At 39.2% G+C, this 15,713-nt stretch overlaps 1 protein-coding gene across 2 annotated transcripts in view; it reads right to left on the bottom strand.

The window, feature by feature from the left end:
* LOC124286007 (sodium-dependent proline transporter-like) overlaps window positions 1-15,713 on the bottom strand; it is a 61,720-nt gene that overhangs the window by 37,207 nt on the left and 8,800 nt on the right. The window contains exons 5-14 of one of the 2 annotated variants that reach the window (XM_046722324.1): window positions 13,124-13,256; window positions 9,585-9,719; window positions 9,020-9,123; window positions 8,653-8,777; window positions 7,181-7,293; window positions 6,807-6,938; window positions 5,714-5,813; window positions 4,476-4,576; window positions 2,994-3,161; window positions 2,504-2,773 (exon numbers count right to left, since the gene is read on the bottom strand). In XM_046722324.1, the coding sequence (XP_046578280.1) occupies window positions 2,603-2,773; window positions 2,994-3,161; window positions 4,476-4,576; window positions 5,714-5,813; window positions 6,807-6,938; window positions 7,181-7,293; window positions 8,653-8,777; window positions 9,020-9,123; window positions 9,585-9,719; window positions 13,124-13,256 (1,282 nt within the window). In that variant the 3' untranslated portion in view covers window positions 2,504-2,602. Of the gene's footprint in view, window positions 1-2,503; window positions 2,774-2,993; window positions 3,162-4,475; window positions 4,577-5,713; window positions 5,814-6,806; window positions 6,939-7,180; window positions 7,294-8,652; window positions 8,778-9,019; window positions 9,124-9,584; window positions 9,720-13,123; window positions 13,257-15,713 lie in introns of those variants that run through there. The other variant, XM_046722325.1, reaches the window with a different exon arrangement.

Here is a 15,713-nt window from a genome sequence, read left to right as displayed (position 1 = left end):
AGTGTTGGGTCATGAAGGTCAACGTTCGTCAATGTAGGTCAGCTATGCTGATGACCCTGATGTCAAAAGAATCTAACTTTGGATGCCTACCTTTTTGTACAAGGTTTTGTTGATTGGTTGTTGGTTTATTTTTCACAGTTTTTAGCACGATGTTCTTTTTCATGCCAAGAGCAAAAGTTGTACGTTTCATGTAATCCGACACCTTATAAATCGGTTTGCTACGTTTGCTCTCTTTTACAATTGTTTAAACACATTGCTAATTAAACGTTTAGCATCATCTGAATAAGCTTTCATGATGACAGCTAGAAGTAGTCAATGTGAATGATCCAAACGGTCTATCACTGTGCAGTGCACAGGTAACTATCATGAACTGCACGTGCATTTACCTTTAAAACCCAACACTACCGCTGTTACAGGTCATTGGCTCCCTCCCTCTGCAAGACTTCTGCGTTCTGCTGTTTATTTTGTTGACAGTTACATAGACAGATTCTTTAATACAAATGCATAAAATAGGTGATTTACAATGTGATTAGGTTGTCTGACAAAACATCCACTTGCACAGTTTGAGATCGATTGGGTCATTGGATGAAGAGATATTTACAAAAAACCGGGTCCACATGCATTTCATGCCAAACTATAGTGTAATGTCTTGCATTCCAGTTTGAAAGTTATCCAAGATATCTATAGACACAAGGCACCCGTGAAGAGCCACCTCCTCGTGGTGGGTGCTGGGTAACGCTTAGCGCTCTTCAATCCCCCGTTGTGGACCCGGGGGGATATTTGGTCCACCAACCCGTTTGCTGTGGGTTGCGCCCCTGTGTCGGTGGAGGACGGGATTCTGATGGTTGAGGGCAATAGGTTCCTGGAACCGTGTTCCTTTTGCCCAACACACCACTTTGGCCCTTACTTCACCTAGACGGGTGGTAGAACTGGCCCGGTTCTATCAATCGGCTGGTCACGCCAAGCCCTGTGCATGGTGAATATTTTTTGCACATTTTAGTCATATTAGGGTGTTGGCTTTTTCAATTTCCAATTTACAAGTTATCAATATATTACAATGCCTAGAGTCCTGTGCCAGAAGGCGGTGGCTCATGGGCCAATCTGGTGATTTTGACCTCCAAATTCAGTATGTGTCCAATTTCTTGTCATGTGCAAGAACCAGCCTGATATTTAATTGGTATACAAATATTGCTATTTGTGTCATACTCGCTGGAGTATAACATCCCTGTATCCCTGGTGTCGGCATCTTGGAGATCCGGTGCTATTTGACATCGTCCTTGTTGACACTCCATGGTGGGTGGGGAACAGGGGTGCTGAATCTTTATTCCTTTCATCATGTCAACCCAACAAACTGGTTCAAATCGCAATGAAAAAAAGAGACGACTAGACGAACTAGATCGTTCAAATGAAACAAATACTTCAAATGTTGATTCATGGCCTCGGTTTCTTGTGATTGAAGCTACAGAGTTTCTGCCGATCAAATTAAACCCGTTTGCCATTTTCAAGGCTATTTCCGGAATTTGTGGAGAGGTACAAAATGTTACCCGTCTCCGTAGTGGATCGCTTCTCGTGGAGTGTGCACGGAGACAGCAATCTCTCAATTTGTTGTCAGTCAAGATTTTGCCAATATCGAGGTTGCTGTGTCCGTGCACAGAACGTTAAACTCTTGCCGAGGTATCATACGAGACAGGGCTCGTTGTCTCTATGATATGTCAGAAGAGGACATAGCTGCAGAGCTTGAAAATCAAGGTGTCACGGCGGTAAAACGTTTCACTTTTAAGAAAGAGGGCATCATCACTAAAACGAACACCTATCTGGTGACCTTTTCTCGATCTTCCCTTCCAAACCCCAATTAAAGCAGGTTATTTTAACATCGGAGTGGATGTGTATGTCCCCAATCCGCTCCGATGTTACAAATGTCAACATTTCGGTCATGGATCTCAGTCATGTCGAAACTCTGTCGTGTGTCACCGTTGTGGTGACAACCATGAGAATACCACCGACTGTCAGAAGGATTATAAATGTGTCAACTCTAACGGTCCACATTCTGCATCATCCAAGTCCTGCCCTGTCTATCAAAGGGAGTCAATCAGACATTTTTCCCATGGTTCCTAGTATGGTGATCTACCTTCAGTTGTTGGCGATCTATAGCCCGTGTTTTATACTGTATTGTCCTCTTTAATTGAAATATTTTAGCTTTGCTCGCTAGTTTTATTCATATCTATGATTCTCTAGTATTTTTACTGTCCATCGTCGACAGGTTTTAATCTTCAAAACGTTTTCTCTTTATATTGTATAAATTGTTTTCGTCACGATATGGCTGAGATATTGCCGATGTGACGTTAAATAGTAACTCACACACTCACAGACATTTTTCACCGGTCCCGAGCGATAACGGTTTAGAGGGAGTCAACTGTATAAATATTGTATTAGATATTGCATATAAACATTCAAACGACATTCAAATTCATTATCAAAATTAAAACTACTGAACAGATCTGTCGTCACCTTTCGTATTTTATTGTATTTTTCTTCTTAGATAAACCAGTACAGTGATTTCACAGAACTTAGGATATCAAAATTTGAGCGCGTATACTGATTATTAACTGAAGCCAATGTTCCATCGCTTAGATTGAGTTTGAGGTTTGAAAATATATCGGAGGTTTTCTGAGAAGGTTCGTCTATTGCGAAGAAGCGATTCCTTGTGTCTTGTTGTAAGCGAGTCTTCCGCTGGACGCCACTGAGAGTTTGGTCGAAGGGACAACATCAGTCTCTGGAACAGTATAATACATGAATGAAACATGACTATCGAATATAGTTTGAAAACCCTTGAATAACATGATATCACCTAATATGTACGAGATGATCAGTTTGAAATGTATAAGACAAGAAGGACATGTGGTTTTTAATACATTTTTCCAAATATATTCAAGAACAATTACCCCATCAAGTCGCCCTTAGGCTGCCGTTCTTGTAAACTCAGGAAATCGTACCTGTTGTAGTGACCCACGTTGTTTCAGCAAAGTCTTTAGAATAACAATGACCACTGGAATAATTGAAAGTAGGGCAATCATCCATCCAATCACAGTGGCCTCCACAGGGTAGGTATACTTCCCGTAGGTGGGAGAATCGTACTGCGAAATCGTCACGATGAACACAACCTGTGGGTTGTAGAATAAAAGCAAAAGTGGAATATATTATCCTGTTTTCGGTACCATGCTCAAAATGTTGTTACAAATTGTGTTAACTAAAAACACTTTAAGCGGTACTCGATTCGAGGTACAACAAATCTGTGTCATGCCAGTGAAATCCGATTATGTTTCCTGTTGATAAAGCCTTTTTAAAAGTAATTACGTATATAATGTACGATTCCGCGTATGTGTTCATTGAGCACTATAAATAGTAACACTGCCAAGAGTGCTTAGTGACGAAAAGTGTCACCCTTCAGAGATACATGCAAAGGCAAGTCAATTGTAGCCCGAACAAACCTTGGACCTTACAGCAAAAGAATAAATTTGAAACGCCCTCATTATGTCAACCACAAAGGTGACTACAAACTAAATCTCATGATATATGTTTATGTGTCTTCGTACACAGCATGGACATCCAGATAAGTTCAAACAACTCTATACATAATATGAATGTGTTTGGAATATACGGGGTATAATGACTCAGTTTCATGTAGATCTTCAAGATTAGAAAACGTCAATTACTGATGTCACCCAAAAGCCACTAATCGGTGTCACCACCGCAAGTAGTAGCAGTGGTGTTGAAGATACAGCACAATCACTGAGCTAACATGTATCCACACCATGTACGTTCTCCAACATCTAAATTTCAAAAGCAGTCTGCAAAACAGACCTGGCTTTGTTTACCTGTTTCAGAGCAAAGTGACAATCGTCAAGCAACACAAATATTGTAGTAAGATTTCCCCCCAGCTTCGTCCATCTTAAGTGATATAAAGTTGTAATTAACCAGTCCAGACTATATCCGTGAAGATCCGGGTTACAATAGATCTTCAGTAACCCATGTTTGTCGTAAGATGCGACTAACAGGATTGGGTGGTCAGGCTCGCTCACACATGTCATCGTATCCCAAATTCGTAGATCGAAGCTCATGCTGTTGATCACCGGATTGTCTGATCCAGACTCGATTATTTACAGACCACCGCCATATAGCCGGAATATTGCTGAGTGTGCCGTAAAACTCAGCTCACCTACTCACTCAGTCCAGACTATCGATAAATGAGAAGCTGAGTCCACATCAACGCAATGTGTTCTTGCTCAATAGACTTTTCCTATATGCAGGCAGGTAGCAAAAGTAATGTAAGTCTCCATGCACCTTAGTATGGTGATCTACCATCGGTTGCTGGCGATCCATAGCCCTTTTTTATAATGTATATACAAAGAATATGTGGTGTAGGAACATCACACCGACATTGGGTGGTATGTTAGTTGGGTAAAATGTTTACTTACGATCAGTATGGCTGGGGTGACGATGCCCCACAGGACTTTGATCAGAACAGGAAGAGGACGTCCACTCATCATATCAATGTCCTCACTCAGCTGCTCGATACCTTAAATAAACGGTATACAGTGAAACACCGTGTGCTTTCCTCCCCAGTGGATTCAGATGACCCAATCCCCGATAGATGGATCGGGCATGGATGTTCCGAAACATAAAATCGCCCAGAAGGTTACCTGAGGTTGACTATAGATGTGTAAACAGTAACCAGATAATACAATTGTCAGGTGATGGTAGATTGTTTATCTCAAAGGCGTCCAAGCTGCTCATATAAATAGCTGCCACGGCAGCACTCAACAAACTTTCTGATACCTTTCAGTGACTACAAATCTTTTATTAGAAGTTACATCCGGGATCTAAAGCAAATGAAGTGGGACACCCAAGTAGGTATCATTGAATGACATGAAATATAAACAGCTATCTTTTACACCTACTTAAGATGATGCCATATTAGCCACCGCCGATATACTCATAAATATTTATTGAAAGGTGACTAAGATAAGCCTCCATTTTGTTTCCCTTGTGAAGAAAGAATCATAGTCAAGCATATCCTGCTTGACTGTATTGATTTCTAAATCACAAGGCATAACTATTTCAAATCATCATCTATACATAATATATAAGTTCTTATTTAATAATTGTAGTTTAATTGCTATATTTTGAAAAGAATATATATTGTACATACAAGTAAAAACATCATTTGGAAGAATAAATAAATAATTGTGTTAGTCGCAGTACCTGTAACGGGAATTTAAGTAGCGTAAAATAATGGTCCCATTACATTCGGTATTTAAATTATAGAATATGTGAATTTAATGTATTGCTAATTTGCACCGACATCACCAACAACTGAAGGAATGGTATGTATCCAGCTATGGGTCCATGCAGATAGCAAAAGACCCTATGGCAACTAGTATCGTGATCTACCTCCAGCTGCTTGATTCGACAGCTCGTTTGAAAATTGTATTTGTCTTTATAGTGATGTCGTTTAATAATAACCTGCTACTTTTAAGTTTAAAATCTACGGTAATCTGTTAGTGTGTTATGTCCATTGAAGACATGTTTTTAATGTATAAATTGGTCTCGTCACACTATGGCTGAAATATTGCTGATATGACACTATCTTCTTCAAGTAACAATTTCGATGTGCTAAATATAACTGCACGCATGCAGATGTACGTAGCGTTACCGTAGAACCAGACAGCAGCCACACACTCCAGGGTACAGAAGAGGAACAGCGACAGTGCCACCAGGTACCAGTCGATCAGTTGCATGATGTATGGGCCACCCTGAAAATGTTAACAAGAGTAAGTTGTACAGGAGTGTTCCTCAAACTTATCAAAGTGAACAGAATGATGACTTAGCTTTCGAACTGTAATTGTGTCCTTTGATGCCTACATTTCACATGTTTTGAAGAACAATCGAGCACCCCTTCTCTACAGAAATGTTAAAATCACGTCATACATTTGTTGCTTAAATGCTGCTTGATCAGGGTAACAGCATTGGAGACCTTAGCAAAGCCTTGACAAGGATGTATGGTATAGATGTGGAAGACACATTAGTGCAACTGACTCGGGAAAACATGTTGCTTTTTTCAGCACAGATTCGAGTCGACAGTCAATTCGATACTTTTTTCTCGCTATAGATTGACAGCCAAATATGTCAAAGTTTTTCATACCGTTTGTAGACGATTTTCTCTATGGCAGTGCTGCTGACATTGCAAGCAGGTGGCATACAGCAGTTATCCCCTTTGAAACCAAGTGCAATCCGCTAAAATGTTTCAGGAAAAACCTCAGTTTATGCGCATGCGTTAACTATGATAATGTTCTGACAAACTTATTAGAACAAATAAATTCAATATAAATACATATGAATCACTTTGGCTTGAACATATACTTTGAGTAGCTGGAAATATACTTGTAGGTCCTGGCAATTTTTTTCGTCTCACTATGAAACATTTCCCTCCTGTCTTTCCTTTGATGGTCATTAAGTCACATGATTCACATGAAACATCAACCGTGTTACACCGCAAACTCTATGGTCAATGTATCAGCTGGGCATATCTTCAAGTCAATCAAATCAAATTAGACATTTGTATAGCGCTACATATCCAGAGTCCTGCTCATGTGCGCTTAGTCGAATGCTCGTTTGAACAGGATGGTTTATGATTTTCTCACATTTTCAGGTAATCCATTCCAGTGTACAGCACCCCGTCTGCTAAATGTTCTGTCCCCGTATGTTGTGGTTCGGACAAATGGAACATCTAAGCTTTGCTGACTTACCTGTGTACATATGATGATACCAGCAGCAAAGGCGATGACACATGTCACCCCTGTGACCCAGCCTCGTCTGTGTCTGAGTGTTGTGGGGAACTGATCTATGACCGTTGTTGTCAGGAGCTCAACAAACATAAACTGCAAGTCAAATATATAGATTACTCATTCAGTCTTCAGTTGAGGCATTACAGACGCAATTCTCATTAGTCCTTCGTCTACTGTCCAGGAACAGAGTGACGTAAACTTTTAACTCACTCACGCACTCACTCCAGGAACAGGCGAACCAGTTGATGCCTCTTGTATTTGGAGTTATATTTTGGATACAGGCATTAATGGCATGGTTATGTTGCCATGTGTATTTTACAACCATATTGTCTCACCTGACCGTCTAGTCCTACAGTCAGTAACATCAGGAAAAACAGGAAGGACCACAGCTGTGGAAGTGGAAGATGTGACAGGGCTTCTGGGTAGGCAACGAATCCTAATCCTGGTCCTGGAAAAAGAGGATGTTATACTCGTCATTTTCATGTACACTGTATATATAGCCATATTCAACCTTTCATTATCATCAGTTAGCACAATGAGAGTATCGTCATTTCAAGGGTACACATATTGCCACATTCAAACTTTTAGTATCCTCAGTTAGCACAATGAGAACATTGCAATACTCATTGTGCAGTCCCTAAAAGCATATCAAAGTCAAAGTCTTTTTTATTGTCTATAGGCCACAGGCCCGTATACAACATATACACAAATTATACATACATTTACACATGTAAACAATAACAAAGGTTCAGTTAACAACACATATATGATAACATAGTACATGGAGAAATCATACAAAAATATATAATATTATCTCACTGAATTGACAGGTATTTTAATTCTGTTAGTTCATATGCATGGCATAAATATGTGCATAATTTTCTTAAAATAGTTTCTTTATTAGTAGTTAATAGGGATTTCAAATTATGATAATTAGGTTTTTGACAATATACAGATGGTAAATATTTTGATCTAAGAGCATTATAGACATTACAAACAAATAAAAAGTGGTACTCATCTTCTACTCCTAAATTACACAATGGACAGTTGCGTTCCGTTACATTAATATTTTGCAATCTACCTTCATTATACTTAAATCTCAGCAATCCACATCTAAATTTAATCAATATTTTACGGAGTTTTCTATCGACAATACATGATAAATATTTTTCGGGAGCTAAAAGATATTTAAATTCTCTATACATACAATATCGTGAGCTGTTATTTAATATACACGTCCATGACTGGAAAAAACATATTGATTGCAAATGATTTGCATTCATTTCTAAAAGAAATTTTATCACCAACCGTCTGCGAAATCCAGACATAACCAAACCCATGTGAAAAAAGAATATTTCTTATATAGGAAGCATATGTATTGTATCCCAAGTTATCATAGTACATTTGCATTTATAGACTTTTAAAGGAATTCTGTCTTCATTCATACCAGTGATTTTTCACCAATATTTAAAGGTTTTATACATTGCATTTATAAAAAAGGGTACCTTCCACACTCACCATAGACAATAGCGGTAGGAGTTTGTGGAGTGACAATTAAAAATCTTTTACAGGCTATCAAATGGACCTTTTCTATTTCATCAAATTTGTGCATTCCCATATTTCAGCCCGAAAAGTAATATTGGTTCGTTGTATCAGCGTATCAAATATTTTTAAAAATACACTCGGATCTATAATTCCAATTTTACTGAGATTAGTAATTACCTCCATTAAAGCCCGTTTACCTATTGTCAACATTGTAAGGAAATGCAGATTGGGATTCACATGAAACACTTCTTAATACTCTCACCTGATGATACGACTTCAAATATTGGGACCCCGACTCTTTCAGCCATAACACCCAGGATGGCAAATGTGACGAACCCAGCGAATATGCTCGTTCCTTCTGATACAGTACATAGAATAATGGAATCCCTGAATAGCAAGAACAGTTGTTAAGTTCATATGAATACGGTAGCAAATGCATGAACATAAAAGGTCAGGCATTATGATTCTAAACATGACATATTTATCTATGGTAGATGAGCGAATGAGTTTGTTTGAAGACACTGTGAACAGGGGCGACTCGGGTACTCGTGTACTTTTATCTGATGTTACATGCCTTCAAAGGTATACATGTCTTAAGCAAACCTTTTCGAGACTCGAGACTCGATCACCTTAAAGTGGGCTCACGAAACTTGTTATAACTGGATGCTGTCATGATAATCCCCCAGCCTGGACCAAGACTGTAAAACACCTGGATACACGCCTCCGACCACACCTGTGTAAATACACCAGTCGCTTTGGAACATTCGAAAATGACTTATTTGAAGCATAAAGCTATGTTCCGAGACAGTACCTACAGACAAATAAAGATATGAGATCAAACGTTTCATTAGAATTCATTACTCAAATATTTGTAAGATGTAATGTGTGCATGTAAAAAATGGATTCATCATTGGTAAACGCTGATTCAAGTTCATTTCTCTATTTTGACCCGAACCATTTCTTCTTGTGTTCATTTTCAGACTTTCAGCAGACTTTGCAAATATTCGGAATGGGTTCAATCGGTGAGGCACCGTTATCACAACAAAAGATTATTTAACAGTGTATACACTGTATATACACTACACATGTTAGCTAATCCCATTGTAGAATGTCAGGTAATACATGGAAGCCAAGCCCTGAATGTCTCATCATGTATGGATGATATTACGTGACTGACGGTGTAACAATTCATACCTGCCCTGTGAGGAGTTTGCCAAATTCAGGTTTAAGGTAGTACATAATCCCGTCAACAGCTCCTGGCAGCGAACAAGTTCTAATGAAGATCGCCACAAGCAGTATGTAGGGAAGCAATGCCGTTACATATACAACCTATAAAAAAACAGAGTAAATGTTCATGTCTTCACATAGTGACACTTGGAAGGCAAATATGGAGAAGTATGACCAGTTAATTATAACAAGACTAATTATTCAACTAACCAAACACCCTTTCCAAACTTGAAACTGTTGCAATGACGTAACTTGAAAAGTGGTGACATTGCGTGTTATCTCTACGTTATGAGTGTTGTCTGACCAGGGAAATGAGAGAAGTGACATGTAATGAATGAATGTAAATGTCGCCGTGTGAAGAGCACGCAGGGTGATATCATGTAATGTATGAATGTAAATGTCGCCGTGTGAAGATCATGCAGGGTGATATCATGTAATGAATGAATGTAAATGTCGCCATGTGAAGAGCATGCAGGGTGATATCATGTAATGAATGAATGTAAATGTCGCCGTGTGAAGAGCATGCAGGGTGACATGTAATGAATGAATGTAAATGTCGCCGTGTGAAGAGCATGCAGGGTTATATGTAATGAATGAATGTAAATGTCGCCGTGTGAAGAGCATGCAAGGTGATATGAAGTATTTGAAAGGGAAATGTCACCATGTGAAGCTCATGCAGTGTGATAGGTACTGTTTAAATAGAAATTAAGATCATGCAAGTTTGAATGTGTTTGAGATACATTTAATTTTCATTTCTCATGTGAAGATCACAATTGCTACAATGAGATCATACAGTTTCAGATGTCCTGTTAGAGGGAATACATTGCCACAATGAGATCATAGAATTTGAGGGGTCTTGTGTGCGGGAATACATTACCTCAATGATGTCATTCAGTTTGAGGTGTCTTGTGTGCGGGAATACATTGCCACAATGAGATCATACAGTTTGAGATGTCTTGTGTGCGGGAATACATTGTCACAGTGAGATCATACAGTTTGAGGTGTCTTGTGTGCGAGAATACATTGCCACAATGAGATCATACAGTTTGAGGTGTCTTGTGTGCGGGAATACATTGCCACAATGAGATCATACAGTTTGAGATGTCTTGTGTGCGGGAATACATTGTCACAGTGAGATCATACAGTTTGAGGTGTCTTGTGTGCGGGAATACATTGTCACAATGAGATCATACAGTTTGAGGTGTCTTGTGTGCGGGAATACATTGCCACAATGAGATCATACAGTTTGAGATGTCTTGTGTGCGGGAATACATTGTCACAATGAGATCATACAGTTTGAGATGTCTTGTGTGAGGGAATATATTACCACAATGAAATCATACATTTTAAGTTGTCTTGTGTGCGGGAATATATTGTCACAATGAGATCATACAGTTTGAGGTGTCTTGTGTGAGGGAATATATTACCACAATGAAATCATACATTTTAAGTTGTCTTGTGTGCGGGAATATATTGTCACAATGAGATCATACAGTTTGAGGTGTCTTGTGTGCGGAAAACATTGCCAAAATGAGATCATACAGTTTGATGTGTCTTGTGTGCGGGAATACATTGCCATAATGAGATCATACAGTTCGAGTTGTCTTGTGTGCGGGAATACATTGCCAAAATGAGATCATACAGTTTGATGTGTCTTGTGTGCGGGAATACATTGCCATAATGAGATCATACAGTTCGAGTTGTCTTGTGTGCGGGAATATATTACCACAATGAAATCATACAATTGAGGTGTCTTGTGTGCGGGAATACATTGCCACAATGATATCATACAGTTTGAGGTGTCTTGTGTACGGGAATACATTACTACAATGAGATCATACAGTTCGAGGTGTCTTGTGTGAGGGAATATATTACCGCAATGAAATCATACAGTTTGAGTTGTCTTGTGTGCGGGAATATATTGTCACAATGAGATCATACAGTTTGAGTTGTCTTGTGTGCGGGAATACATTGCCACAATGATATCATACAGTTTGATGTGTCTTGTGTGCGGGAATACATTGTCACAATGATATCATACAGTTTGAGGTGTCTTGTGTGCGGGAATACATTACCACAATGAGATCATACAGTTTGAGGTGTCTTGTGTGAGGGAATATATTACCACAATGAAATCATACATTTTAAGTTGTCTTGTGTGCGGGAATATATTGTCACAATGAGATCATACAGTTTGAGGTGTCTTGTGTGCGGAAAACATTGCCACAATGTGATTGTGGACAATGCTACATAGGTGAAACATCCCGACCCATCAACACCCGAGTCAAAGAACATCGCACCTCTGTTGCTAATTCCGACACCAAATCAGCTATCTCTGACCACATCAAAGCCAACCCCAATCATCAAATAGAGTGGTCCGACATCACCATTCTCGCCAACAACCAAACGGACTTCACTAAACGCAAGCTCACAGAAGCCATTCACATCAAACGCCACAAGCCTACCATCAACCGTGACCAAGGATACTTCATTCCATCTGCTTATGATCCACTCCTCCACCAAGCCCAGTCTATTGTATAAACATCGCATCCATTGTATAAACACCTCATTGTAACTACATCTCTGGCTTCCATTCACTATCCTTTATGTACTTACTGGCTTCATCAGCTTACTGCTTAGCCAATCATGGCAATTATGTTGTTTCCTTTGTCTATTATGTTGTTTCATTGTTATATACAGTATATATATGCAGCTCCTACACTTCATGTATCACTCTTGCTTGACAACGGTACAAGAATCTGTATCGAAACGTCGCACTCACCAAAATAAAGAAGTTGTTATCCATAAAACTTGTTATATATTGAGATCATACAGTTTGATGTGTCTTGTGTGCGGGAATACATTGCCATAATGAGATCCTATAGTTTGAGAGGTCTTGTGTTAGAGAATACATTGCCACAATAATGTCATTCTGTTTGAAATGTCTTGCTTGTGAGAACGTGGTGCCATTCAGAGATTGTTCAGGTTAATATATGTTTTAGAGAACAGGTTACTGTTATGAGATCATGCAGTCACTTATTGGGACGGTGGGGTTTCCTAGTGGTTAAAGCTTTCGATTCTCCACATAGGTACATTATGTAAAGTCCATTCCTGATGTTCTTTGCTGTGATATTGCCGGAATATTGCAAAAGGCGGCGTAAACCCAAACTCACTCACTCACTCACACGCAGTCGGGGGCGGTGGGGTACCCTAGTGGTTAAAGCGTTGGCTCGTCACGCAGAAGACCCGGGGTCGATTCCCCGCATGGGCACAAAGTGTGAAGCCCATTTCTGGTGTACCCCGCCGTGATATTGCTTGAATATTGCTAAAAGCATACTCACTCACTCACTCACACGCAGTCGCTTTTTGCGATGAGCACAGGTTGCCGGATACCTACATGCTTACTCGCAACACCCATATGTCGTTTTCTTATGAACTGTATACAGTTAAGAAAAAACAACAACACAACTGGTAACAACAAGGTAAGAATAGTGTTTTAGTCTTACCTTCCCACTAGCTTTGATTCCACGAAACAGACACAGAAAAATCAACACATACGACGCAAATAAACATCCCACGATATGCCACTGAATGGAACCGATTTCATGTATTCCGCTTGATATATTAAGGACGTGGTACCTGAAAAAGAGTAAGTTTGTTTTAAGATAAATTATACTTTATGGTATGTGCGACTCTAACATCGTTTCGATTTTGAGCAACCACTTTTCTATATTTCACACATGCATATCTTGGTTTAAAGGAAAATCTAAGATGTCTCGTAGAAAAGAGTTGTTTCTTTACTCTCAGGGCTTATCCGAGATACGTTAAACACTCAACGTTAATTACCACAGCAACGTCTGAAAGAACAAGTTCTATATGCTTTGAAATAAGATACAGTGTTATTGTCATTCAACCGTTCCAGTTAAGTTATATAAATGTATCCATTTTGTGTTTGCTTCATTATGAAAGATGTGTTTAGTATTAATGAAACCTGAGTTTTGAATATGAGCATAATTCAATGCACACATTGCCAGTTTTGCTAATATTGTAACAAAAACTATAAGCCACTCTGCTCAAGTGGGTTAGAAACACAGAGCATCTACGGCGTAACATAAAGGCATTCCACTGAACATGAGGACACAATGTATGCTTCAACCAAAAGAACAGTAGAGTATATAACCACAGTCAGGCAAGAACACAGATACTCATCACATAGCAAAACAATGGACTAAATGCAGATTGGTTTACTGCAAAGGTTAATTGACACCATAACAAGAACAAATTCGAAGATTTACCAAATTTACATGTTGGAAAGTTCGTATTTACACAAGATTTCAAGTGTTTTAGGGTTTATATACTACCCATCAAAAGTTTAGACTTACTTAAAGCACTCACTATATGTTATGTATATATATGTGGTTACATCGAAGATACATTTCTCCACTAACTTAGGGGAACTAACTGCAAACCTTATGCAGATGAATTGCACGAGGATCATGCATCAAATTGCTGAAAAACATGTGCAAATATCGTGCATGTGAACAGCTGCGTTTTGGTGTAAAGTTTTGTTAAGAATTCACCAATTTTCACTGAGTTTCATCACTTATTGAACTCATGTCAATAATCTTATCAACATTATAAAGTTGTTTTACAATACATCAGTTCATGTGTAAACAGTACCTTTAAACAGTATGGAATATTTCGCAAAATTAAGTTTAGAACGGTTGACTGAAATAAGTGGCTCCATTTACACTAGTGGGTCGAAACCTTTGATTGGTAGTATATATTCAGAGCTTGGTTTTGGTATATTCAGAAGGATTTTACCAGTACCTCTTTCAGGTTTTATTTTCCCCATGGATCCCTTGTTTGAATATCTCTCCGAATTCAAATTCATAACGAGTGTCTCTTGTTCTTGCTGAGTGACCACACGAATTCCTAGTTCATATCATATTGTCGAAATACATATTGCTTCTTGCATATGAGAAATTTAAACGTGAGAAGAAAGGAACAGGCCACGTATACAGTATATGAATTTAACTGCACTTGACGCGTGAACACATAACATGAATATTATCCCTCAGTAAATTTGAGATGATATGTAATGTAAATGTTTTTCTCCCTCGCAGTCCACTGTGATCAACTTTTAACGAGTTCTATAAATTAGTATAACTTAACTCTTTCTGCAATCTGCTAAGTGCATCAGGCCATACATGTCTACTCACGCACCAGTCATATGCCAGAAAAGTACCAGACACCCCATCCCTCCTGTCAATACATTGCAAGGAGTGTATGTCATCCCGCTAACACAATGTAGTACTCGATCACTATAGACTCTTGTCCAGGCTCACACAACAGTACGGACTTGAAGGTCATGCCCTTCAATGGGTGACGTCTTATCTGTCTGACCGAAAGCAATCTGTTGTTGTTGGCACTGAGAGATCAAAAGGCACTGTAATCACATGTGGGGTGCCACAGGGATCAGTCCTTGGACCAGTCCTATTTGTGTTGTATACCGGATATGTCGGAAGGATTACTACAGACCACACAGTTTCTCATCATGCCTACGCTGATGACACCCAGCTCCTGAAAGCGTTTCATCTGTCAGATCTCTCCACGTCTCTTCAGTGCATCGCTGAATGTACGCAGGACATCAAGTGCTGGATGACAGGAAACATGCTTAAACTTAATGACACAAAAACAGAAGCAGTTCTCATTGGTACAAAGCAACAACTCAGCAAGGTCAAAACCGACACCCTTACAGTCGCAGACTCTGACGTCAGATTCTCTGATGTGGTTAAGGACTTGGGTGTCCACATCGACTCTTCCTTGACTCTGGATGCTCATGTTAACCGTTTGAGCAGGACCTGCTACTTTCACCTAAGATCCATTGGTAACATTCGGCAATACCTGACAACTGCTGCAACTCGAACCCTTGTTCGAGCTTTTGTTACATCTAGGCTTGATTACTGTAACAGCATCCTTTCAGGCCTCAGTTCTAAACTCCTTGATAAGCTTCAGAAGATCCAAAATACTTCCGCCCGCATCATCAGCAAGACTTCTAAACGTTCCCACATAACACCAGTGTTGAAAGAACTG

The sequence above is a fragment of the Haliotis rubra genome, unplaced genomic scaffold (genome assembly GCF_003918875.1).
Source record: "Haliotis rubra isolate DU_JTF1 unplaced genomic scaffold, ASM391887v1 Scf372, whole genome shotgun sequence".
Taxonomy (NCBI): domain Eukaryota; kingdom Metazoa; phylum Mollusca; class Gastropoda; order Lepetellida; family Haliotidae; genus Haliotis; species Haliotis rubra.
The sequence above is the reverse complement of the archived record's forward strand: the minus strand, read 5'-3'. Positions and strand labels throughout refer to the sequence as shown.